The 26,649-nt window shown below is 35.1% G+C and overlaps 5 protein-coding genes across 6 annotated transcripts; 3 read left to right on the top strand and 2 right to left on the bottom strand.

The window, feature by feature from the left end:
- The first annotated feature begins 848 nt into the window (after positions 1-848).
- On the top strand, positions 849-8,986 carry LOC145639840 (DNA repair RAD52-like protein 2, chloroplastic). 2 transcript variants are annotated; one of them, XM_081691171.1, is made up of 5 exons: positions 849-1,008; positions 1,356-1,790; positions 1,891-1,928; positions 7,705-7,796; positions 8,651-8,986. In XM_081691171.1, the coding sequence occupies exons 2-5, from the start codon at positions 1,471-1,473 to the stop codon at positions 8,783-8,785; spliced, it is 585 nt and encodes a 194-aa protein (XP_081547297.1). In that variant the 5' UTR covers positions 849-1,008; positions 1,356-1,470; the 3' UTR covers positions 8,786-8,986. The 2 variants fall into 2 exon arrangements, with proteins under 2 accessions (XP_081547297.1, XP_081547299.1); XM_081691173.1 differs by having other exon boundaries at positions 858-1,008; positions 1,468-1,790.
- A 905-nt stretch (positions 8,987-9,891) lies between these two features.
- Positions 9,892-13,868, top strand: LOC145639828 (uncharacterized). The gene is made up of 4 exons (XM_081691157.1): positions 9,892-10,490; positions 10,577-10,742; positions 12,915-13,327; positions 13,475-13,868. The coding sequence occupies exons 1-4, from the start codon at positions 9,989-9,991 to the stop codon at positions 13,648-13,650; spliced, it is 1,257 nt and encodes a 418-aa protein (XP_081547283.1). The 5' UTR covers positions 9,892-9,988; the 3' UTR covers positions 13,651-13,868.
- Positions 13,869-16,081: 2,213 nt separating this feature from the next.
- Positions 16,082-17,840, top strand: LOC145639833 (uncharacterized protein At4g14100-like). Its single transcript, XM_081691163.1, has 2 exons — positions 16,082-16,669; positions 16,779-17,840. Exons 1-2 carry the CDS (start codon positions 16,177-16,179, stop codon positions 16,946-16,948), a joined length of 663 nt encoding a protein of 220 aa, XP_081547289.1. The 5' UTR covers positions 16,082-16,176; the 3' UTR covers positions 16,949-17,840.
- Positions 17,841-18,214: 374 nt separating this feature from the next.
- LOC145639821 (protein NRT1/ PTR FAMILY 6.1-like) lies at positions 18,215-21,057 on the bottom strand. The gene is made up of 4 exons (XM_081691153.1): positions 20,718-21,057; positions 20,228-20,445; positions 19,529-20,109; positions 18,215-19,217 (listed from the first exon to the last, which is right to left on the bottom strand). Exons 1-4 carry the CDS (start codon positions 20,953-20,955, stop codon positions 18,383-18,385), a joined length of 1,872 nt encoding a protein of 623 aa, XP_081547279.1. The 5' UTR covers positions 20,956-21,057; the 3' UTR covers positions 18,215-18,382.
- Positions 21,058-22,818: 1,761 nt separating this feature from the next.
- LOC145639846 (uncharacterized) lies at positions 22,819-26,649 on the bottom strand. The gene is made up of 7 exons (XM_081691177.1): positions 26,364-26,649; positions 26,097-26,268; positions 25,953-26,002; positions 24,968-25,268; positions 23,630-23,818; positions 23,313-23,495; positions 22,819-23,212 (listed from the first exon to the last, which is right to left on the bottom strand). The coding sequence occupies exons 1-7, from the start codon at positions 26,540-26,542 to the stop codon at positions 22,967-22,969; spliced, it is 1,320 nt and encodes a 439-aa protein (XP_081547303.1). The 5' UTR covers positions 26,543-26,649; the 3' UTR covers positions 22,819-22,966.

Below are 26,649 nucleotides of genomic sequence, written 5' to 3' on the forward strand. Positions count from 1 at the left end.
TTATTATTTTTAATTACACCCTCTCTCTTCAAAATAGTGTGTAATTTTTATTATTTTTATTATTATTTTTTTTTCAATCAAACATTGTGTAATTAAATTTAAGAAAACTAGCCTTCTGGCCCGTGCAATGCACGAGTTATTCATATAAAATTGTATTGAGTGATAAGTGAGGAAATATCAGTAAGTCATTATAGGGTATAATATGTAATCGAAAAAATTGTATTGAGAGATAAATGAGGAAATATCAGTAAGACATTATAGGGTATAATATGTAATCAGAAACATGATTAAAGAAATTAAAATTTTGGAACTTTAATTGAAAAGGAGGCTTAAAAAGAAGGTGGAAGGGCTAAAATTAAAGAGAGAATAGGAAAAGGTTGAATTAAAGGGGAGAAATGAAGTGTGTATGAAAGATGAAGTATAAATTTAATGAAAGAATTAAAAAAAAATGGTGTAATAAAAAATTAATAGTGTAAGATGACATGTGACACTATGGTTAGAGAAGTGTAATAGAATTGATAGAGACATGTGTCTTTCTTAGTTTCTTTATACTTTTTAAATACTACGGAGTAAAGTATAGATTTGTTGCAATAAAGGAAGTACAGTCGTACAGAACTAATATTATACTGTAATAAAAAATGGTGTAATAAAAAATTAATAGTGTAAGATGGCATGTGGCACTATGGTTAGAGAAATGTAATAGAATGGATAGAGACATATGTCTTTCTTAGTTTCTTGGTTATACTTTTTAAATATTATGGAGTAAAGTATAGATTTGTTGCAATAAAGGAAGTATAGTTGTACAAAACTAATATTATACTGATCTGACGGTTGACGTTACACCATATATGCGTGTCATGAATCTTCCTCCTACGTTATCATTTTAGATCTCCCTCACAATTTCTCTTTTTCATCCCACTTTCTCTCTCCTCCATTGAAGCGCGTACTCTGAATTCTCCATTGGAGGGGCTTCTGAGTTTTCTCTACTCCATTGAAGCAGCTTCTGAGGTAAGATGTTTTCAATTTTTTGTTTGAAATCATCGAATATTCACAATCTAGGGTTTATCGTTTTTGATTGTTAGTATAGTCAATTAGGGTTGGTGAACTTGTTAATCACTGAAGTTGTGAAAGATTACAATGATCGATTTGTTGCTAGGAATTTGCTATTGCAATTTTTGTTGTTATTCTTAAACGAGAAGCGTTTTATGTGATTTTTTGGAGCCTAATTTGATAATTGCGTCAAACATTGTGAATTTGGTTGTAATTTTTTTTGATTGATGTAATTATGTTGTGATGATTGTAGTGCTATATACATATATTACCTCTATTTTCATGTGTATATTCAATTTTTGTAGCAACCGAAATTAAGGAGTATACAAGAAATGAAAGTCAAGCAAAATCAGTAATTAGGCGTAGTAGGTGAAGAGAAAGTCAGCAATCTCAGCATATTGTTGTCTAATCGTCTAGGTGATGGCACTCCGAAATGCGAGTTTGTTCCCGAAATCAGCTTCAACGGATAATCGGTTCCAAGTAAAGTTGAGGTCTCCCTGCAGCTTTTCTTCTCCTGTAAAAGTGGGTTACAAGAAGAGGTTAATAGTGGCAGCTCTAGATAACAAGAGCAACGTTGGTGGCGGAGATGCCAAGAAGGGTGCAGTCCCCAACTCGAATTATGTGGTACCACTTGATAAATCTGCATCTTGCATCACTCGTCCACTTGCTGAGATCCTCCGAGATCTTAACAAAAGGATTCCTGATAACATCCTCAAACCCAACTCCAAAATTATTCCATGGTCTGTCTCCACTATTTGTTACTATGTTTTATTCAAATTTCATGTTGTTAAGTGTTTAGGTCTGGGTATTGATTTCATAATGTTAACATGCTATCATTAGGTACCACGCTAATCGAATGTTGAGTTTCTATGCCCCAGGTGCGGTACCCTCTCAAACCCTTATTATTTTATTATTATTATTATTATTATTATTATTATTATTATTATTATTATTATTATTTATCAAACATTAAGCTGAGTATTAGGATATTAAAATTTGTTATGTATACATGACATTAATATTCCGAGAATATTGTGTTTCCTAGAATTACTACGCTGGTCATAATCCAAATCTCTTGATTATGATGTGATGTTATGTGTGTAAGTTTGGGACTTGTAAGCTTATATTAATATGATAAGCTCTCATAAAAGATAGATCTTTTGGGAATAAGGCTTGCACTTGTTAAAGCTTATGAAGTATTAGAAAAGGAATGGTGGATAAGGGCTACCAAGTTTATCACACATGTAACAGTCTATGTAGCCCCATTCTACTAAGGCCTTGTTTAGTTGGCACAAGAAATAAATTCCCTTGGAAGATTTATTTCATGGAAGTTGTTTGGTTGTGACAATGGAAAGTTGAATTTCCCATGAATTTTGATTGACCAAAGACAAAAGGGTGAGATAAAATTCCCATGAATTCCAACTTTCTCCACTTTTGCTTTTTTGTGTCAATCAAACAACTATCTAATTTACCAATTCCCATGATTTTTCACTTCCTCCATTTAATTTTGTCAACCAAACAAGCACTAAGTTCTAATAAGGGGCTGAAATAAAGGCCTTCGTACATAGGATACTTTTTAAGTACACAAACGTACTTTGATGCATAATATAATGAAAAGGGTGAGAGAAAAACAAAAAACAAATATGAAATTAACTTGAATGTCGTCACTTAGATGAACGTGCATTCCTCAAATATATGAGTTATTTTCCCTCGCCACCATTGGCGGGCTCTAACCACACCATCATCACCATTGCTATAACTTTGTGTAATTAACTATTATCATCTTTGTCTTTCCTACCAAGCCACCACGACACCACTTAGCGGTTATTCGACAATTTTTATTTTTATTTGTGTCTATCATTAATCGTTAGATTCCAATGTAGAATAAGATGGCAGGACATAAAAGTAGATAAGATCAGCTTTACTTTTTATTGATAGAGTAGTCAAAGGCTTAGATTGGGAATCACAAGCAAACCCGACTTGACTTTGTTAAAGATGAGGAGTTGTTTCTCCAAAATAACTAAGGAAAAGCAAACAGGAAAGCAACGTAATTTGAATTTACATTGTGGTGGGATGAGGACTTACAAACATGGATAAGATTGAAGAGGATATTGTTACATACAAGGATGCCAAAGCTAAGGCAAAAGGAGCAGTGTAACAAGCAATGGAGAAGTAATATTTTGAGGTTTATGACAAATTAGATTCGAAGAAGGGTGAAATGTTTAAAGAAGACAAATGTTTAACAAGGACCTTAGTACCGTTAAATGTGTAAAAGATAAAATCCAGATGAAGACATTTAGGAAAGATATAGGGGATAATTTGTCAAGTTGTTCTATGTAAGTCAAATTGTTGTCTTTGGAGACATATTTATTGAGGATTTTAGATGTTCATTGAAAGTGATGGTAGAAAAAAAAAGCATTAGAGAGTGAAATTATGAAGCAAGTTAGCCATTCCCTATCGAGGTTTGGAGATGATTGGGTCTAGTCGACTTCATCAACAAGATTTAAAGGACTAAAAGGATACATCAAAATTAGTGAAGGAGCACATTGGTACCATCTAAAAGAACAAAGTGATAGACTTTAAATTTGAGGGATAGAGCTCATGAGTCATTCCATGAAAATAAGGGAAATAGTGATAGACTATATATGGAGGAAATGTATAATTTGGGATTATGTTGAGACAGTCTATAATTGAAGGTATTCATTTGATAAGGCAAACGAATAAGTGTTTTTTTTTCCAAGGGTTAGGGTTTATTATTTCAATCCTTTGACCAATATCCATTGTTGCATATAATTTTCTTTGTTAATGAATCACATGATTCATGAGGTGGGCGAATGGAGATGGATACATTCAAGAGCTATTTTGAGTGTGTTGTGAGGTGGTCAGGTGTAGATGGAGATAGATTCATGTAGCCGACCCCATTTATGGGATTAAAGTTTTGATTGATTGATTGATTTTGTTTTAAGGTCAAGTGAGAAGGGAAGAAGGGGGGGGGGGGGGAAGTGGATTTGTGATAAGGTGTCAAGAGATGCCCTTTGTTTGGAAAATCCTTAAATGGATATACCTTACATGTATATTGAAATAGATAATGATAAGTATTAGAATGTAAAAGTAAACCTAAGGACTTGCGATAAAATGAAGGATTTTCCTACTATGATTGGACTACACCAAAGCAATCCTTAGCATTGAGCTCTTTCTCTTTGCAGCTCTATTGGATATGTTTTGACAAGGTCTATTGGGGGTAAAATTATTAGTGAATCCCCTACCTTAAGCGTTAGAGAAAATCAAGTCAACTCCTAAACATAGTTCTTAAGATAGTAGTAACTTATAAGGAAGGGTTTTGATTTGTACCAAGTACCTTAATGAATCTTTGGAAGCGACTTTCATATTTCTTGTGATACCTAGCATTACATGATTGGCTCTACGTGTATTGAGACTTTTTCGACCGGCTTCATGATCTTAGGGATTTGACACCCTTTCAAGTAGCATGGGCCTTCATAGCACTACCTTTCCATAGGTTGAAATCGTCATGCATTCCATGGCTTTACTTTTCTTTTTCCTTTTCATGGACATTTTGTCCGCTCTTTATATCTCTCTTTCCCGATAACCTTGTTTTTTAGCTTTCCTTAGCTTATCTCTCGATGGGTTATGATGAATAAATGAAGGCCCTATGCCCCTAATGTAGAGTCAAACATTTGGTTTGCCTTTGTCCAAGATGTCATTTGAACAATTTGTCAAGAAGTGCTTGCAGAATCAAATAATAAAGAACTGTGTTACTATTAAAGGTAAAGTTGTGATCTGTATTGGCCAGGAAAAAAATAATGAAGAGTTCCTTTATATGTTACCAAGGAGGCATTGTTCAGGTCGTAATGTGAAGTTCCCCCTAATGTAGGGAGAAGGATAGTTATGTTACAAGGTTTTCTTAGTCTGATGGTGAATTTTGTTTGAAGTTCCTTTGAAATGCTTGGTTTACTATCTGAAGTTGTGCACTTGTGCATGGGAACCTTACAAATTTACAGTAATGTGGATTGAATTCATTGTATGATAGGGAATGAAGCATGCACTTGTTTTTTTTTTTTTTTTTTTTTTTTTTTTTTTTTTTTACCCAAAATAAAAAATCCATTTGATCAATATATTCATGTTTAACCAAGTTCTTTTTTTCTCTTCCAGCTAATTTACCCTATTGTTGATTGAATTTTACTCGTTGATTACACTCCCGACTCCTCAAATAAGTCCACTTGGCTATTTTTTGTGGGACTAAAAGAGTGACTGCAATGGTTGATCTCCCATTTTTCTTTTGATTTTGTCAAATTTGGCTTTTAGTCTAGCAGAGTATTTCCCGTTATCATGGAGATCAATTAATGACAAGGCTGATCTAAAAGGAGCTTAATATGCTTTTAAAGTATCTAGAGTCCTTTGGCCATCTTATGGTTTCGAGTTGATGGCTTAAGCTTACCATTGGCATGACTAAAGATTGTTGTTGTCTACAGGTCTTTTACTATTTTCTTGGGATAAGTTAGAAATAGTATGCTTGTTGTCTACAGGTCTTTGTTTCTTTGCTGCTAATTATGAAACAATATGGTTTTCTTTGACTGAAAATAGTTTGAAATAATTGGAGGCGGGTATAGTGCTTTTTGGTGATGTTAATATGGCAGAATTTTAGTGATAGTGCTATTAGTTTTTGCATTTTTTTTAATCACTTGGATTTTAGCTTTATGGTTAGCTTTCATGGCCTTATTTATTTATATATTTATTTATAAAAACCTTGTATAGGTATTTATTATTTAGGCAATGAAGTAGATGGGGTATTAATGCTGCATATGTTTCTTTCTTTCTTTCTTTATTATTATTTTTTAAATAGTTTTATTTGTAGTTGAAGCTTGAAGCTGGATTAGGTTAAACTGAAAGTCCTTTGGTTTGCCGATTGTACTTATAACTCTGTCCACTTCTTGCAGTGTGATCCTTGATTTTGCTGCTTCTATATTTTTCTCATTGTCTGTTGTATAAGATACTGTACAGAATATTTGCAGGAGTTTTAGTTTGTTTTTGCCTAGTCAATTAATTATGATTTCTTCTGTTCCCATTTCCTACCTTTTTGGCTGTCTAGTATGGAGTGGGGGCAGAAACAAGTAAGCTCTGCTCCAATCCAATGAAAAGAAGAATATAAATGGAACAATTTGACGTTTGCGTTTGTCAATGCATGTTCTGTATCATTAATAACTTATATTGTATGTTTGTATAAATTATTAAAATATGATATAGTAAAATATACATAAAGACTAATCGAACTACATCTTATATCACAACATTTTTTGTATATATTATTAAAAAACAAAGGTCAAAGTTAGTTTTTCCTCCGTTCCAAATTAGTTGATACGTTTCTTTTTGGCATACGTATTAATTGTGAGAGTAGAAGATGCATCACATAAATACCCCTTATATACAAATTAATTACCCACCCATTCTTAACTCGCCTGCACATCAACTAGCCACAGCCACATCAACTTACCTTCACTTTCCTCCATTCCTCAACCCCACCACTACCTTCACAACCACCAAAATCCACCCTCTTCTATCCATTGTTACCACCGACAACCCATATCTCCAAAGAAATCAACAACTCTCTAAATCTCCTCCTTCCTCTTTCTCTCTCTTCTTCAACCAATTACAAGCTCCCTTGAAAATTTCAGAATTTTTGTACATCCTTCAAATCCATTGTTGGTTGATTTAATTCAACACTTTTATCAAACTTAAACAATTTGCACCCAATTTTATTTTTTATTTTTTATTTTTTTATTTTTGTCTTTTTAATTTCTCCAATATTTTGGTATGATTTAGAGAGTAAATTAAAGAAAAATAGAAGGCATAAATTCAGATGCATTACATTCATATCCTAAAATCAATGAAGATTTCTAGATTTAAGCAAAGAGATCGAAGTAGAGAAGGGAGATTGAAGATAGAGGCTAGATCCATGCTCTTTCTACTATGTGCTTCGCTGGATAGTTGGGCATGTTACTAGGTAGACAGGATAGAGAAGAGATCAGAGGATTGGTGACGTTGTGGTGGCGGCGGTGGCAGCGGCATTAATGTTTTCGGTGGAGTGGGGAGGATGACAATGGAGGAATGAGAGATCAGAGGATTGGTGAAGGGAGGGGAGAGAATAATAGAAATTAGGAAGGTTAAAATTGACATATTAATGTATAGAACTTACCCAAAATAGAAAGGTATCAACTCAAAGAATTTCTTTTAAAAGGAATACGTGTCAACTAATTTAAAGTATACACAGTTCAAAAATCAAATTGCTGCGAATATTTGATAAAAATCGTGATCAACTAGGAGATGATGGTTTAAACTCTTTGCATGACCAGAGAATATTAAAACACTCATGGATCATGTGATACCATTGATATTTATTTTGGTGATAGCAATGTCTGTAAAATGGCTTCTGTCCACATAAGGGGATCAGTAAAATCAGTTGAATGCTACTTTTCCATTGTGATGAATGAAAGGTTGCTTGATTTGTTTCCATTAGTTCCTTGTTCAGAAATGAACTTAATGAAGCTAATGTGACTGAACTTCTGATGGAATTATTCACCGATGTAAGATTTTTAGTTCAGAAATGAAGCAAAGTTGATGCTCATTGTTATTGTGCAGGTTGGTGTGGAGAAGTACGTGATGCCATATTCTCTGATGATGGAAGTGTAACAGTTGTCTACCGTGTCACTATACGAGGATCTGATGGAGAGGTGGGTTTCTATCCTTGTGCTGCATTTTCTTTGTTTACTCACTCAAACTCATGCAAGATAAAAGTTTATTTTGGCTTTTTTATACGAGTATTATTAGGTGTGATGTCTGGTTCTAAGTCTTCTGACTGCAATTTATGCAAGGTATTGATATTTTACGTATTATAAATATATAATGGACAAGAATAAACGATATTCTTCTCTATAAGCCTTGTTGCATAAGATGGAGTTCTACTTATATAGCCATTCACTATTGAATATGATTATTGAATTGCTATGACAAACTTTGGATAACAGCCTTGAAGTTGTTACTATTAGATGTTGATAGATTTGTATTCACTTTTCATTGAGAAATGTTGTGTGTTTTTCAAATTTTGCTGTTTCTTGAACAATATATTTTCTTCTTGATATTAGTTTAACTTGCTGCAACATTTTGATGTAAAAATCACTTTGATTGACTTATATGAAGCATGACATTGCTTTTCTTTTTCCTAATGCCTTGCTTTCCAACCTGAAATGCATTCCCTTTGTTTGCTATACACACTATGCTGATCTGTGCTTGATGGAAGTTGTATGATACTATCGATACCTTGTTGAGCTTGCATAAGAAATAGATCTCTTTTTGTTCTCTAGATATTTGTGTCCAAGTTTATTGATCCTCTCATGGCTGGCTTTAATTTGGTACCTTACATAGTTATATGGTTTGTTTGTTCATTTCCCAATGCAACAAGCATCTTACGGGTCTCTGTGCTTAGCACACTGCTAGATTACTGATGGTTTGTGTCATAGTATTCTAGATTGATCAACACAATGGTCTGAATCTTCTGATGGTGAATTTTTTTCATTTTTAATTCAAGGCATATCGTGAAGCTACTGGAACAATATTGTCTAATGACCCAAATGCTGCTGATCCAGTTGCTGCCGCAGAAGAGATTGCCTTTGTCAGGGCCTGTGCTCGTTTTGGGCTTGGGTTGTATTTATATCACGAGTAATTCATTTTTTCCCATGTTTATTCTGGATTTTTGATGTACATACAATCATGTCTAGATAAAGGCATGTCGCATGACATCATACGCGTTGACATTGAATGAGCATCAGGTGAAAGCTTGATGCCTTTGAGTGCTGTAATTCTCTCCTGAAAGTAAAGCCAAACAATGAGTTTACAATTAGTACAAGTTACTGAAGTTAGCATACCCACCGAGGGATGATTTGTCTGAGTTTGTCTTGTCAAATGGCATGATTCAGATGTAGTTTGATAATTGATTGGATACTTGGGTATATTTATTTTAAGTATTTTAGACTGCATATATATACGCTAAAACCTTATACAATTCTATTACTATAATAGTCTCGTCTTTTTCCTCTTTTGAAATTTCATATCCAAACCAACGAGTAAATACCTTTTCAAGATTCCATCAACGATTGAAATCAACAAAAAGATCAATAATTTAACCAATGACTAGATTTTGATTAATCAAATTAATGATTTTGTATATTTTTAAGTTAAATGAAATTTAAGAAAAATTGTCACTTTGATGCCTTAAGGTTTGACAAGAGTGAGGGATAGCTCAAGTGATTAGGGCTTCCCTCCATGGGTACGATTTTCATTACCTGTTTTTGAGCACTTTAAATACTTTGGTGGTGCCTTGAAATATTTTCATCTTTAAGGAGTAAAAAAAAAATTATCTTTGTAGTCTTAATTTGATTATATTAAAAATGGTCAAAATCCCTATTTAAGGTAGTGGTTTTGCCTTAAATTGCTACTTGAAGTTCAATTATCTCATAATCGCTACTTAGGGTCTGTTCTCTACCGCATAATTTCAGTTTATCTCAGTTCTAATCGTTCAGTTCAGTTCCTAATTTCCTTCTCTCATAAACAATTCATCTCCGCTGTATTCAGTTCAGCTCAGTGTAATAAATCGAAACAGTCTCTTAAAGTAGTGTTGTCCTCAAAACAACAACTTTAAGTAAATGAAAAATTAACATGATAAATGAAAAATTAAAAGTGAAGCAATTGTCAATATACTTGTGAGAGATTTTGCCCAATCATTTTTGTCTTTTATTAACTGGAAATTAACAAGCTAAAAAGTGGGTTTATATCAAATAATGGGAAAAATATCTGGGATGATAAAACGCAGATGATTGTGGATAATACTCTGAAAATAAAGATAGAAAGGTGCACAGAATAGCCCAGAATGATGAATTGTATTCTGAAAAAGAAGACGAAGATGATGATTATGACGATGATTTTCTGCTTGTTGCTAACAAATGCGAGCAGTAGCAGAATCACAGAGAAGAAAGACGAAGACCCCAAACCAAAGCCATGGCCGGAGCAATTCCACTCAGTGTTGGTGATGAACAACACAAAGAAGAATGAATTGCAGGTTACTGATTTATGGTATGATTGGCCAAATGGTCGTAACTTGAATCTCATTCAAAATCAATTGGGCAAGTTATTGTATGATTTAGAATGGAATAATGGCACTTCTTACTATTATACACTTGATGCTACTGCTGAATGCCGGACATTGCTTTTCGAAGTGGGAATTTTGAGACCCAATTGGCTTGAAGGTGCTACTTATCTGGGTCAGAAACATATGGATGGATTTCTTTGTAATGTTTGGGAAAAAGTGGACTTCATTTGGTATTATGAGGATGTTGTTACTCGCAGGCCTGTTTACTGGCTATTTTATACTGGTATGTTTTTCTTGGTTTTGTCAGATTTTGTGAATTTGATTGGAAAGTGAAAAACCCTGAATTTGATTCGGTTTGTTATTTGGCAGGTTTATACGCTCATGTGATAACATTTGAAGAGGGTGTTGTTTTGGAGGATTCGCGGTGGCAGGCCCCGGTTTACTGCTTTAACAAGAAGGCGGCGGAGGAGGAGGAGGAGGAGGAGAAGCAGCAGGAAACTGCTGGATACCCACATCAGTTTCTTAGAGATGCAATGTCAGTAGCCTTTACATGATCCCTTTTCTGTTTCTGTTTCTGTTTCTATATGCTGTTGTTGCTGTTCATTTGTGGACTTCGCTTTCTGTGTCAATGTTGTTGAATAAATGAGATTAACTTATTAATTTATCTTGCATTGATGATCTTGATATGTTGGAAAATCACACTGATCACTAATAATTACACAAGGGTGGCTAGTAACTGTTATGACCTTTTCTTCAATGTTTGCTGGATGCCTTTCGAGCTTTTGAAATTGGATTGACATCTTTTGGACTTGAACACTTTGGCTAAGAGCCTAGGGGAATCTTTGGATTTGGCCTCCCTATGAGAAAATGATGTCAATTAGAGGGGTTGAGAATGCAGAGTCATATCAGTTGTAGGCAGGGAATTCAGTTAGGTAATTTGCATGAACACCTGGGCTTACATAGTGTGGCTGTTCCTAGATGGAATTGCTTGTAGGCAGGGAAATTCCCATTTACATAGGAATGTTGCCATCAATCTTTCTAGGACTCTTTAGAAGTGTCGGAACTTTTTTAGTATTTCAGATTGGCAAGTAAAGCTTAACTATGTTTACCTAGTATTAATAAGATCATATCATTTTTCCAATTGGACCATATGGTGGTGTCTGTGCCTGGTTGAGATGTGACCTTTTAAACGAGATATTACAAGTTATGTGCAACAAGAAAGAATTGTACTCTGAAGAAGAAGATGATTATGATGATGATTCTCTGATTGGTGCTAACAAATGCGAGTAGTAACAGAATTACAGACTAAGAATTAAAACCAAAGGCATAGGTGTGGCAATTCCACTCAGTGTTGGTGATGAACAACACAAAGAAGAATCACTTGCAGGTGACTGATTTATGGTATGATTGGTCAAATGGTCGTAACTTGAACCTCATTCAAAAACGATTGGGCAAGTTACTATATGATGTAGAATGGAATATTGGCACTTCTTAATATTTCTGTAATTCTTTACTGAAGTAAAGTCAAACATTGAGTTTACGATTAGTACAAATTAGTATACCCATCAGGGGATTTGTCTGAGTTTGTCTTGTCAAATGACATGATTCGGAAGTAGTTTGATTAGATACTTAGATATATGCTTGTTTACTCCGTTTTTCAAGTAGTATTTTGATTGGATACTTGGATATAGCTATGCATAGTATAATTTTAGGTTGCATACATGCTAAAATCCACAATTCTATTAGTAACCTTATACAATGATACTATGAGTCTCATCATTTACCTTTGTTTTGAAATTTCATATCCTAACGAACGAGTATATACCTCTTCAAGATTCCATCACCGATTGAGAAATCAACAAAAAGATCAATAGCAATTTAATCAACGACTTGATTTGTTATTCATCAAATTAGTGATTTAGCATATTTTTAAGTTTAATGATATTTATGAAAAAAAAATTCAGTTGATGCCTTAAGGTTTGATATAATTCCTCTTTGGTGCCATGACCTTTTAAACTTTGTTTCACTATAGTGTCTTGTGGTTTGAAAATATCACTTTGTTGGTGCTTAGAAATATAATCAGTATATTAATGCTCATTTTAAAACGAAAAAAAAATAAATTACGTTTGTAGTCTTATTTGATTACATTCAAAATTGGACAAAACCACTATTTGAAGGAGTGGTTCTGTCTTAAAACCGCTACTTAGGTACCATTCAGTTCAGTTCAGTTCAGTTCTTAAGTTTCTTCTCTCATAAACAATTCAGTTCAATAAATTAGAACAGGCCCTTAAAGTAGCAGTTTATCCCATAACAGCTACTTGAAGTAGTGTTTTCCTCAAAACTGCCACTTTAAGTCCATGATAAATGAAAAATTAACTGGGGGGCGGCCTCCTGAAATTATTGTCAGTAAGAGGTAACAGATGCAATATATTATGGAGTAGTATTTGTGATAGAGATTTTGCCCCATCACTTCTGTCTTTTATCAACTGAAAATTGACAAAGTAAAAAGTGGGTTTATGCGAAATAGTTGGAAAGAAAGCAGGGATGATAAATTGATAAGACACAGTTGATTGTGGATAATACTCAAAATTGAGATAGAAAAGGTCCATTAGACGAGAATTATAAACTGTATTCTGAAGAAGTATATGAAGATGATGATTATGATGATGATTTTCTGCTTGATCTTAACAAATGTGTGGAGTAACAGAATTATAGAGAAGAAAGCCGAAGACCCGAAACCAAAGCCATGGCCTGAGCAATTCCACTCAGTCTTGGTGATAAACAACACAAAGAAGAATGAATTGCAGGTGACAGATTTATGGTATGATTGGCCAAATGGTCGTAACTTGAATCTGATTCAAAAACAATTGGGCAAGTTACTGTACGATGTAGAATGGAATAATGGCACTTCTTACTATTATACACTTGATGCTACTTCTGAATGCCGGACAGTTCTTTTCGAAGTGGGAATTCTGAGACCAAATTGGCTTGAAGGCGCTACTTATCTGGGTCAGAAACATATGGATGGATTTCTTTGCAATGTTTGGCAGAAAGTGGATTTTCTTTGGTATTATGAGGATGTTGTTACTCGCAGACCTGTTTACTGGCTTTTCTATACTGGTATGTGTTTTTTTTGGGTTTTTAATTTTTGTTTTTTTGGGGGGGTTTTAATTTTTTTTTTTTTTTTTTTTTCTTCTGTGGTGTGCTTGATTGTTTGTTATTGAAAAGTGAAAAACCTCGAAATCGATTTGGTTTGTTATTTGGCAGGTAGAGCTGTTCATGTGATAACCTTTGAAGAGGGTGTTGTCCTGGAGGATTCGCAGTGGCAGGCCCCGGTTTACTGTTTTAACAAGAAAGAGGAGGAGGAGGAGCAGCAGCAGCAGCAAATTGATGGATACCCACATCAGTTTCTTAGAGATATAATGCCACTGGCCTTTACATGATTTCTGTTTCTGCTGCTGTTTCTTGTGGTTTTTCTGTTTCTGCTGTTTTGTGTGGACTTTGTTTTCTGTGTTAATGGTGTTGAATAAATTAGATTAACTAATCAATGTATCTTGCATTAGTAATCTTGATTTATCAGAAAGTTACGCAGCATCACAGCATGTCTGCTCACTAACAATTAGACGAGGGTGGCTAGTAACTGTTATGATCTTCTTTCTGATGTTTGCTGGTTGCCTTTTGAGCTTTTATAATTGGATGTGTGGGAAAGATCCCTTAGACTATAACCTGACATGTTCAGTTTGACATCTTTTGGAATTGTACACTTTGGCAAAGAGCCTAGGGGAATCTTGGAATTGACCTCCCTCTGAGAAAATGCTGTCAATTCTATTGAGAGAGGGTTTGAGATTGCAGTCATATCAGTTGTAGCCTTGTAGGCAGGGCATTCAGTTAGGTATTTGGCTTGAACCTGCCTGGACTTAAACACTGTAACACTATAAGAGGAAGTGTGGCTGTTTCTAGATGGAAGTTGCTTGTAGGGCAGGGAAATTCCCATTTACATAGGAGTGTAGCAGTCAATCTTCCTAGGACTCTTAAGTTTCGGAACTTATTAGTATCCAATATGGACAAGTAAAGCTTAACTATGTTTCCCTAGTATTTGTAAGATCATAGTACGGTATCATTGTTTCAATTGGTCCATATGGTGTCTATGCCTGATTGAGATGTGACCAGAAAAACAAAGGCTTAAGCTTTAGATTAGTAATTGCTGCAACCCTGCTGGAAAATGAACCAGAGTGATGATTATCTGTCAGTCTTTGATCTTGGATTCGTTGTAGGGGTAGACTCTTTAAAAGTATCTAATAATCTGATATGGTCACGTCAAGCTTCTCTATGCTTCCCCATTACTTATACGATCATACCCAAGCATTGATATATACATGTCTAACATGAATACATCAATACAAGTGGAGGGTTGGAGGGTTGAACTGTTGGAGCTACAATGATCAAATATGTAAGCTGCTACGATATGGTCCTGGACTCCTGGGTTACTCTATGTGAAGCTGAGAGTCTGACTGGCATCTTGTTCATGGTCGGCCTGCTTTTAGTAGCTGCAATAGAGCTGGATGAATTATTGTTGCAACACCGGAAGGTAGCTCTTTTGTAAGATTGAGATGAGCAGTGAGCTGTAGAATGAAAAGGCTTGTAACTGGAGATTTTACTTGCTTTTGTCAGGACCATGGAAAAAGAGAGAAATAGGTGTACCTGATACTTAGCAGAAACAATGGAAGGGAGTAGAATACAGCTCCTTGCTGTCACCGTTTGAAGGGCTTGCCGGGGACCAAAGGGTTGATTCAGTCTCCGGTGAGCAGATTTTTGAAGAATAACATAGAGCGAGTTGGGTACTTGGGTGTGAGGCTGTGTTTGATTCCAATTTTTATTCATTTTGCTTACTGAGTTAGTGGTGACATAATTATACTTTAGTGCCTTGTGGTTTTAATATTTTCACTTTGGTGTCATGACCTTTTGAACTTTGTATCACGCATTAGAGCAACTCCAATGGTAAGCTAATTGTGAAATTAGCTTGCCATGCCACCTAGGATTGCAAAGCTAATCTACCTTGTAGCTAATTAATCCCACAATGGTTAAGCTAATTTTCAATAATTTTTTTTATTTATTTAATTTTTTTTAATTCTCACAATTTGCTAAGCTAATTAGCTTAGCTAAGCGAATAGCTTTGCCCAGCTAATTTGGTAATGCAATTCCAATGGTTAAGCTAATTATTTATTAGTTTCATAAATTGCAAGCTAGTCCTAATTTTACACTGTTTATGGTGCCTGTTTCATGATTTCATTTTGGTGCGCTGATTCGCCTGATTGTATGTCTTATTTGCATTAAAAAAAAAAAAATCTTATCTTGTACAAATTTTACCATAAGGGGATGTTACTAGTTACTGGTATGTTTTATTTGCAACAAAAAAAAAAAAAAAAAAAAAAAAAAAAAAAAAATCTTTCTTTTGCAGTAATTTTTTTGTGTGTAAATTAACCAATAAGCCAATAAGTCGTTGCTTTAATAAAAATTAACACCTTAAATCATACTTCGTATGATAATAACTTATAATCTACGGATTTTTCACGAAATACTCTTGTGTTATCACTTAATTTACCGTATAGCTATCAAAATTTTCAAATTCACCATATACTCGTGAGTACCTTAAGTAATTAACTCCGTTAGTTATTAAGGTTAATTATGCTACTTGACAACCTCTGATTAGTTCTCATTTAGTTAATTATGTACTTCCTCGTTTCAATTTTTAATTCCCGTGAAATTTGACAAATGGGAAAAAGATTAAGGGTCCGAGGAAGAATATACGGAGTACAGTATAAAACAGAGACTAGGCCCCATCATTTTGTCATTTATTACCAGAAATTAAAGTGAAAAATGTGTTTATGACAAATAATAAAAGAGAGCTAAGATGATAAGACACAACTGTTTGTGGATAGCACTCTAAAATAAAAGATAGATAGCCAAGAATGATGATTTGTATTCTGAAGAAGAAGATGAAGAAGATGATTATGATGATGATTCTCAGCTTGTTCTTAACAAATGCGACTAGTAACAGAATTACAAACGAAGACCCAAAACCAAAGGCATGGCCTGAGCAATTCCACTCACTGTTAGTGATGAACGTCACAAAGACGAATCACTTGCAGGTGACAGATTTATGGTATGATTGGCCAAATGGTCGTAACGTGAATCTTATACAAAAACAGTTGGGAAAGCTTTTGTACGATGTAGAATGGAATAATGGCACTTCTTACTATTATACACTTGATGCTACTGCTGAATGCCGGACAATGCTTTTCGAAGTGGGAATTTTGAGACCAAATTGGCTAGAAGGCGCTACCTATTTGGGTCAGCAACATATGGATGGATTTCTTTGTAATGTTTGGGAGAAAGTGGACTTCATTTGGTACTATGAGGATGTTGTAACGCGCAGACCTGTTTACTGGCTCTTCTATGATGGTATATTTTTTTTTGGGTTTTGCAGATTTTTTTTCTTTTATGATTTGCTTGATTGTTTGTTATGGAAAGGTGAAAAGGCCTGAAATGGATTTGGTTTGTTATTTGGCAGGTATAGCCACTCATGTGATGACCTTTGAAGAGGGTGCTGTGCTGGAGGATTCCCGGTTGCAGGCCCCGGTTTACTGCTTTAACAAGGAGGAGGAGCAGCAGCAGCAGCAGCAAATTGCTGAATACCCACATCGGTTTCTTAGAGATACAATGCCACTGGCCTTTACATGATTCTTTTTCTGTTTCTGCATTTTTTTTAAATCATGCTTCAGCTGCTGTTTTTTGTGCTTTTTCTTTAGTTTTCCTTTGGGTTTATTTGTGGACTTGGCTTTGGTGTCAATGGTGTTATATAAATAAGATCAACTTATCAATGTAAATCATGCAGCACGGGTCACTAACAATTAGATGAGGGTGTTAGAAGACCAAGTGGGGTGATTAGTTGGTGACTATTACCGACGGTCAGATTGCCATATTATTGGATTTATTGCTGCAATCCTGCTGGAAGTGATTATATGTCAGTTAGTCTTTGTTCTTGGATTCTTCGTATGGTTAGACTTTTTAACTGATATGGTCACATCAACTCGTCAAGCTTCTCTATGCTTCCCTATTACTTATAAGATCATATTCAAGCATTTATATATACATGTCTAACACTAATATATACATCAATACAAGTGGAGGGTTGGAGCAACAATGATCAAATATGTGAGTTGCTATGGTATGGTCTTGGTTTACTCTATGTGAAAGCTGAGAGCCTGTCTAGCTCGTTGTTCATGGTTCGCCTGCTTCTGGTAGCTGAAATAGAGCTGGATGAATTAAAGGTAGTTTTTGGGTATGATTGAGATGAGCACTGAGCTGTAGATCAGAATAATGAAAAGGCTTGTAACTGGAGATTTCATAGTAGACTAGTGGGTAGTGGATCTTTGCCATTTTTAGAGTTGTTGCAATATATTTGGGACAAATAAAAAAATTGTATAGTATTGCAATTAATTAGGACAGAGTAGTTTTTGATATTGGTAACAAACAACAGGAGAAACAGATTTGAAAATTGTCTAAATGAAGCTCATTGAAACTATGGCAAAGAGCCAAAGATCATTTGAAAATAGTCAGGTTTCGGTTTTGAGATGCTTATAATTTGCAATTTTAGATGTAGATATAGATATGCAGGATTTACACTCTGGCCGACATCTATTTTTGCTGTCCCAAGATGTAATAAGACATCATGAGGGCACACGAACAGTTCAGACTGCCTAAGAAGACGAGTAATATTGTAGGATGCGTCTTGTGGGTACTTTGGAGGGACAAACTAGATCACCTACTTACAGTTACTATGTAGTCATATAGAATATTTGCTTTGCCTGCACCATGCTTCCTGTCGTGGCAGTTGCTACCATCAAATGCAAAACTTAGAAACTAATTCACCCCGGAATGTCTGTTGACATAATAGGTAAACTACGGAGATAGATTCTTCCTTTGTACATTTCTATTTGGTGTAACTATGGAGTAAAAATGAACCTGTTTGATGTTTTGTTCAAAGGCTACAGAAATGCAGTATAATAATAGTCAAATACTGGACTTATAATTAAAATCAGTCCTAAATCAACCTGATTTAACAATATATAATCATCTTATATATAGGGTTGAGTTGGATGCTCCTGCCTTCTATTATTGTACCGGGTGGACCGCTCTGTATTTGTATTTGCTGGCTGCATAGAGGAAACCACAGAAATTGATAATACTGAGTCCTGTAAGAAGCCAGTAAAAATAATCAAATCTTCCTGTGTTGATATTCTGGGATAACCAAGAACGTCCCTTTGATTCGTTATCTGCTGTGGCAGCTTTAACAATGTTGTTCAAAATGGTTGCAGCAAAGCAACCCAAACCCCCAGCAACTGCTGCATAGGCGGATCCAATGCTTCTCATGGCATCAGGAGCCTCCTCGTATAAGAACTCCAGCAATCCCACGATGCAGAAGACTTCAGCTATTCCGATGAGGCAGTACTGTATTAGCAGCCAAAAAGCACTCAGATCTGGCATTGGACTGAGAAAACTGGACTCATACCCATTTTTTATTGCATAATTTCTCCTGTACCTCTCAAACACCCCAGCCCATGCGACTGAGAGGATGGAGATTACCATGCCAATGCCTACCCTTTGAAGCTGAGAGGCTCCATGAGGATGTCCTGTGATGCGCCTTGATATAGGGACAAATATGTAGTAATAAAGGGAAAGCACAAAGAAGATGCTTAGGGCAGGGAACACAGGCATACAGGTCACTGGGACTTTGAGACGGCCTATATGAGTATTCAAAGTATATGCTTGTTGAACTGACAGAGTCAAGAACTCTGTTAAGATGAGACTCAGCATAATCGTGCTAGCTGGTATAGGCAAGAGTTTTAACAGGATTTTGACTTCCTCCACTTGAGTCACTGTGCAAAGCTTCCACGGGTTTGGATCTGCGCCATCTTCCGGCAACTTTAGGGCCGCTTTGTCCAAACATCTACAGCGCACAGCAGTATGTATGTTCGTTATTATTATTAGGAAAATGCTATACATAGCCCTTAGGGCTACATAAAACCATTATAAACACTCTTGAAAATTGTTTAAATTTAGAAAATCATGACAAAAACACAGTAATTCCACTGATCTTCGCGTGTTTTTGTCATAAATTCCTAATTTTATACAATTTTCAAGAGTGTTTTTAATGCTTATACATAGCATTACCCTTATTATTATTGTTATTATTATTACGAATTAGTTTGTGGGACTGACTGAATGATGGTTAATAAAAGCAGGAACATGGTCGTTTACCTGAAATCATCAGTGTGTTCAATTTTTGCACTACCTTTGATAGCAGATCTTTTTCCAGGAAGCTCATACAAGCCAACCATCTCACTGCTGGTGAAAGAAGCATTTCTTTTTCTGAAGGCTGCAACAAGAACTTGTGCGACTCGTGTCAAAGGGCTGCCCCCGGGCAACCTATGCCGGTAAGTAGGAGTGCCAATAAAGAATAGTGCATTAGAGATGCCCATACCCAAGGCTAATGAACCAAACGCGGATCCCCATCCGTAGTGCATTTGTATATAGACGACTGCAGTAAACGCTATGATAGCCCCAGAGGTGACAGACAAGTAGAATACGTTGAAGAACTTGTCTAGGTGAGCCTTGTAATCTCTACTTCTTTCATCAAATTGATCAGCTCCGAAGGAAGAGACACACGGCCTTATGCCTGCTGCTCCGAACCCTGTTATATAGAGAACCGTGTTAAGGAATAGCATTTGCCATGGCTTCGCCGGCTCACAGGTTCCTAGAAGGATTGCTATTTGATCACATTGTTCTTGGCTTGGCAGAAACAACTTCATAGTTGCAATTAACGTTATTCCTGTTAACCCCTTCAAATTCAATGCATACAAGAAAAATCAGAGGAAAATTTTAACTAGAAAAACAAATCTATTGGAAATTGCAGGAGATAAAGAAGAGATAATCTGATTCATGTACAAAAGTTGTTACCAAAAGATATATGGTTGTAAAAATTGCAATAGTCCAATATCGACCAAGATAAGCATCAGCTAGAAAACCACCGAGCACAGACGACACTTGTGATATTCCCAGGAAATTATTGACAGCATTGGCAGAACTCGAAAAGGGCCGATGCATAACATAAAACATAAAAGCAACCATGTTCACTGATAAACCAAAGTACGCCATTCTCTCAGCCATCTCATTTCCTGCAAGAACGGGAAAACCAAGAAAACCTAATCATTTGGGTATTACTTGTGAGATATAAAATATTTAAAAGTTGCAAATAATATGAAACGGAGGTAGTAAGAAAAAAAAAAAAAAAAAAAAAAAAAGTAGAGTAAAGCATCTCATTTCCTGTAAGAACAGGAAAACCAAGAAAACCCAATAATTTGGGTATTACTTGTGAGATATAAAATATTCAAAAGTTGCAAATAATATGAAACGGAGGTAGTAAGAAGAAAAAACAGAGTAAAAGTACCGAAGATGAAAAAGGCAGCAACCCAACCACCCGTCTTAGAGATATCAGCTTCAGACATGGGTTTCCTGCGAATGTTAACAGGAGTACTCCCTACAGTATAACCTCCGCCAAGTGCACCTCGTCTGTCATCGGACTCGATGAAATAAGTTCCGAGCTTCTTTCGTTTACTAAAATTTTGCAGAGAAGTTGGTGTTCCAATGACTTGATCTTCAGGAGACCTGATTTCTTTACTACCCATTTCAGCCCCAGAAGTTGTAACTTGTTATTTCTCAACACTAAGATAATAGAATTAGGATCATGACAAAGTTAATTTTGTGCTTGGTTGTGGTACAAAAGAAGTGAGGGATGCAGTGTGTATGTATGGGCCTTTTCTATACAAGATGCATCACATTAATGTTGAGATAGCAAAGTCTGTTAGTTGATGGTTGACAGGTATTTAACTCCCTTCACCACACTTATCATTTATGTTTGTCATATCAATTTCTTATTTTAAATTAATGATTTTTTTTTTATTATTATTTTTTTTTTTTAAATTTTATTTATCTCAGTATTTTTATTTTGTACAGAAATAAAGGATCTTATATTCTTACCTCCGTTTTTTTAGTTACGGAATAACACGTATTCCTTTTTAAGAAATTTATTTTTAGTTGACACGTTTTCTTTTGGGATACGATTTTTCTCTTACATTTACTAGTGTACCCCACTTGTTTTATTATCCTCTCCCCTCCCCTTAATATGTGTGTTTAAATTATACGTGTTAACTAAATAGTAATGGAGAAAGCATATAACAAAAATGGGCAATCAAGTTGGTGGGAAACTCATCCTGTGACTTCAACCCCGTCAACTACAAAAGTAGAGGGATTTCCTTACCTCCTCTTCTACTCTCAAGTGCGACCTGCAAAGCTGGACTGACTTAACCTGTGAAAAGAGTTGATTTATTAGATTCCGTAATTATATAAATATAAATTGCATTAAAGTCAATACTCACATAAAACATTTATCCGTAAACAATTAAAAAAAGTGGAGTGACTATTAACTTCATAATGCGGCTAGCAATTACAAGAATAATTATTAGAGGCTACATGTTGAATAGCAGTAGAGTTATTTGCCCACTGACCATAATAAGCTCTTATTTGTTGGTTGTTCGCATTTATGATCCAACTGCAAGCCCATTTATATATTTCCGTAGAAATACAAATGCTGGTTTGCCCTACATAGTGACTATTGTGGAAACTTTGACCACCACCTCATTATTGTCTACTTCACCTCATTTTAGATGATAAAAAGTTACTACTCTGTATTTTACGTATTTTTAGGTAATGTCTGAAATGCCCTTCCTACGATCAGGTTAAAAGTTTCCTTTTTAAAAAGGGAATGACTGAATGAGAGATTTGAGAATATACGAATGGTAGATGTTTACAATTGTGCAAATTCTACGTCACATTCACACTTGTACAACAATTAAAACAGTATGAGTATGACTTTAGTAGATAGTGATTTATGATTGGGTATGAACGTGTTGTCATACTACCTCCGTTGACAACACTACTTCCGTTACAGGTTATGTGCAACGATTTGATATAAAGCAGAGAGAAAAAATGTCTAATCGTTGCACATAACCTGTAACGGAGGTAGAATGAATGGTAAAAAAATATTCACCGTTAGTAATAGCCGATGGATTTGAAATCATATCAACTTCGTCTCATCATTTTAATAATTCAAAAATTAAAATACGGAGTATTCTATCAAGGCAAAGCCAAGATCAATGAAAGGATTAGCAAATATTGTTACGCCAACCAACTTAAATTAATTTTAGCAAATATTCAATACGTAAACAAAACAAATTAAAAAATTAAGTTCAAAAAAATGATGGGAAAATAACCTAATATCCTGTATGATGGTAACAAGAATCATGCTTTAAAGATAACACTAGGGTAGCCATGGCTCGTTCTCCGGTTGTCTGAAAATGCTGCTTGTCTTTCATGGAAAATATACTAAAAGCCTAACACTTTGATCTTAGCTTCTTGATATAATTATATGAAAATCACACTGCAGCAAAAACTTCATGCCACAACTAAAACATACGCAGACACCCCTATCAGGTAGCAAGATCCACTTCACTTTTATTCAAATCTTAAACAGCATCAATATATGATTTTTCCTCTTTTTGTAAAGGAAAGATGAAAGCATTAGAACCACTTATACACTGACTAAAATACATGATTTATTTCACACCCGACGGCACTCACTCATTGGTTTACCAAGTTCAGGGAGTTTGCTTTCTCTTGCAGGGTATCAAGCAGGCTATCAAAGCTCTTCTTGAAGGAGTCTACTCCTTCAACTTCCAGCTGAGAGCCAACCTGGTTCCAATCGATCCCCAACTTCTCAAGTGCACTATAGATACCTTCAGCCTCAGAGACGTTTGCATCGATGGTTCTAGAGACTGTTCCATGGTCAATAAATGCTTCAAGGGCCTGATCCGGCATGGTTGAAACCTGAAAAAAGAGGAGAATTTTGAGGTTGAGTCCCTTCAACCATTTACATGAAGTACTAATCACTTCAAAATATCTAAAGATAATTTAAAATGCAACTTACAGTATCAGGGCCAATCAGAGGATCAACGTAGAGAGTGTCTGAGTAGGATGGATTCTTAACACTTGTAGAAGCCCACAATAGTCTCTGCTTCTTGGCACCTTTTTTTACCAATGCTTCCCATCTTGGACCAGAAAATTTCTTCTGATAAAGTTGAAAAGCCAGAGTTGCTTGGGCCACTGCAGCCTGTATTAGCAAAGATGTCATAAGGTCATATTAATGAGTGATCATATAAGAACATTCAGAATCCTCAAAGTATTGTAATTGTTGCCAATCATGTTACCAAAATTGAAAGAACAAAAGAAAGGAAAACATGTTACCTTCCCACGGAGATCAAGAGCTTCTGGGGTTCCTATCTTTTCAAGCAATTTGTCAATCAGGGAGTCAACCCTACTGACAAAAAAGGAAGCCACACTTGTCACTCTGGAGAGATCACTGAGACCAGAAGCCTCCAGCCCATCTAAGTATGCATCTATCACAGCCTCGTACCTGGAAAGAGAGAAAATAAGCTGCGCATTTGCACAGAGCCTCATAGTTAAAATGACATGATAATATTATATAAGATTCTAAGCAATATGAACATAAACTTGGGTCCTCATGCACAATAAATACAATCTTGCCACCTCAAAATCAGTTTCAGAATGAAGTGCTGTTACTGTGCAAGCTAGAGAGCATCAAAAGAAAAAGCATATAAACACACGAGTGCCAGCCATTGATTTTATCACATACCAAAAAAACTTATGTATCAGAATACAGAATCTCAATTGGCTGCAGAAAACTCTGTTCTTTATATCAAGGTATTGCCTATAAAGTTGGCATATAATCTCAGTATGATTCTATCACACCAAAGCAATCCATATTGAACAGGGTAAGATATGTCTCTACTAAAAAGGAGTATCCTAAAAACAATGGCTGAGGTCGAGATCACAATTTACAACAAATGGCGGCCAAAGTAACATCTCATTGTATACCTTAATGCTTTATAATAAGTATATCTTTTAAGAGGTTCAAATCGCCCTTATGTATTTGCAGTAAAGATTACTAACCAATACTTCTCTAAAATCATAGTTGAAAAATTACTTTAAAACATATTGTCTTAATTTTGTGTGATATACGCGAGTGGTTCTAAACTTTTGTTTTGACTTTAATACTTCTTTCTATAGTAAGAAAGTTCACCTAGTAACCACATACACTAAAGGGTTTAACTTTGACACCAGACCATACTGAATGATATTAAATGGTCTGTCCTGGAAGTTGCGTTGTGATATGAAAACTTGTGTTATTGAATAACTTTATGCAGCACCAAACTGAAAGAACTATATAAAATGACCTTTACTCAAAGAGGCTATATATTTAAGCTGATGGTTCAGCATGAAGCCATTTCAAGTTCAGTTTAGCTAAAAAATGGAATGAATGTTGAATTTATACTTTACATATACAATTTACAAAAACCACAATCTGATTAGTTAGAATAAACCTTTTGCAGATAGACAGTCATGGAAAATTAAGTAAGCAGAAATTTGAAGAGTATAGTCAATTAATAGCATGCCAGAAAAGCAAGATAAGTGATCGACATAGTGTTACATTCAACATTTGGTAAGATTTCACAGTTGATTAAATTGACAGGCAGTATATTCTCTAAAGAGAAAGTAACTTACAGTAACATTGACACTTATACCATTGGCAATAGTTTCCTTTATCGAAGGGATGCAGGGAGCAGTAGCCGGAATCTTTATGTAAACGTTTGGCCGATTCACAACTTTATGAAGCCACTTAGCAGCTTCCACAGTGCCTTGAGTGTCATCTGCAAGTCTAGGAGACACTTCAACAGAGACATAACCATCAGCTGCATCTGTTTGATCATATATGGGCTCAAAAAGTTTGCATGCATCTTGAATGTCCTTGATTACTAGCTCCCAGTAAGCACTCTCAATATCTTTTCCAGATTTAATAAGTTCCCTGCATATTAATTCCAAAATAATATTTAAAAAATGAGTATGATAATAAAAAAAAAATATTATACTCAAAATCATACTCACATCTTGATTGATATTATATCTTTGCACCCAATGTGCTCTATTTTATCATTCAAATCAATAACACTATTAAAAAAAACACTTACTACTACTTCATTCCATTAAGTTTTCCTTAATTATCTTTTAAGTATCTCTCTCTACTTAAGATCATTTTAAACCCAATTACGCTTTAATTCATTTTGATCAAATAAATAATGATATATTGGCCCAAGTAAGTCCACAGTTGATTTTATTGCGCTCTATCGATCCCTTTAAAATTACTTATAAAAACAACTCATTTCCATTGCTTAGAAAAAAGTAGTAATCTTGAATATCATCAAAATTTTACAATTGCTTAAAAATACCATGACTAAAACGAAAAATAAAAAATAAAAATCCCAATAGTATAATAATATCAAGTTGTTTAAATACGAAGTAAAGTATCATACAGTCAAAGAACTTTATTGTGCAAAATATACCACATATTTGATTTTTGTGACATGAATATTGCAACTTATGGAGTTATATACTATTTACACACTCTGATATGAGCTTTTATTAATAATGTAAGTGTAAGCAAAAACCAGAAATAAAAATCAAGTTTTATAAGCATCCGAATAAAAGATACCTGAATTGATGATTGTAAGCATCTGAAGAAGAAATGGCTTTCTGGAAAATCTGGAAACAAAGAACACGAAATAAGTCGAAACTCGAAAAGAAGTAAAACAACACAAGCAGATAAATAGATGGATAGAGTAAGTCGATAGAATACCGCGGGATTACTGGTGACACCTCGAACACCATTAGCAATGTAAGGGATCAAATCAGTAACAGGTCTGCAAAGATTATCATACCAAGGACTCTGCCCTTCCTTTTCGTATAATTCATGCAAACTCGTCCTCTTGATCGGACTTCCATTTCCACCAGATTGCGTGCATTTCACTCTGTTCAAGTTCAAATTCAAACTCAGATCATCAGATCAAGCAAGAAAGATCGGAAGAGATGAATAATCATCACAAAAGAAAAGAGAGAAACTTACAGAAAAGGGAAAGATGAGGTGCGATTGGTTGGTAGGGACAATCGAGATGATGAAAATCTGGATTTGTTGAAATCAATCATAAAACATCTTTGAGTAGTTGAAGATCTGCTATTCAACTTTGATGATGATGAAGAAGATGATGCTGTAACTGGGTTTAGAATCTTTGATATTGTCGCCATTGATTGATTTGAAATTGGGGGTTAGGGTTTATGAATGAGAAGGAAATGAAATTAGCAGGAATGTTTATTGTTTATATATTACCCACCTTATTTTTGAAAACCAGGTT

This window comes from Chenopodium album, chromosome 1 (genome assembly GCF_948465745.1).
Source record: "Chenopodium album chromosome 1, dcCheAlbu1.1, whole genome shotgun sequence".
NCBI lineage: Eukaryota > Viridiplantae > Streptophyta > Magnoliopsida > Caryophyllales > Amaranthaceae > Chenopodium > Chenopodium album.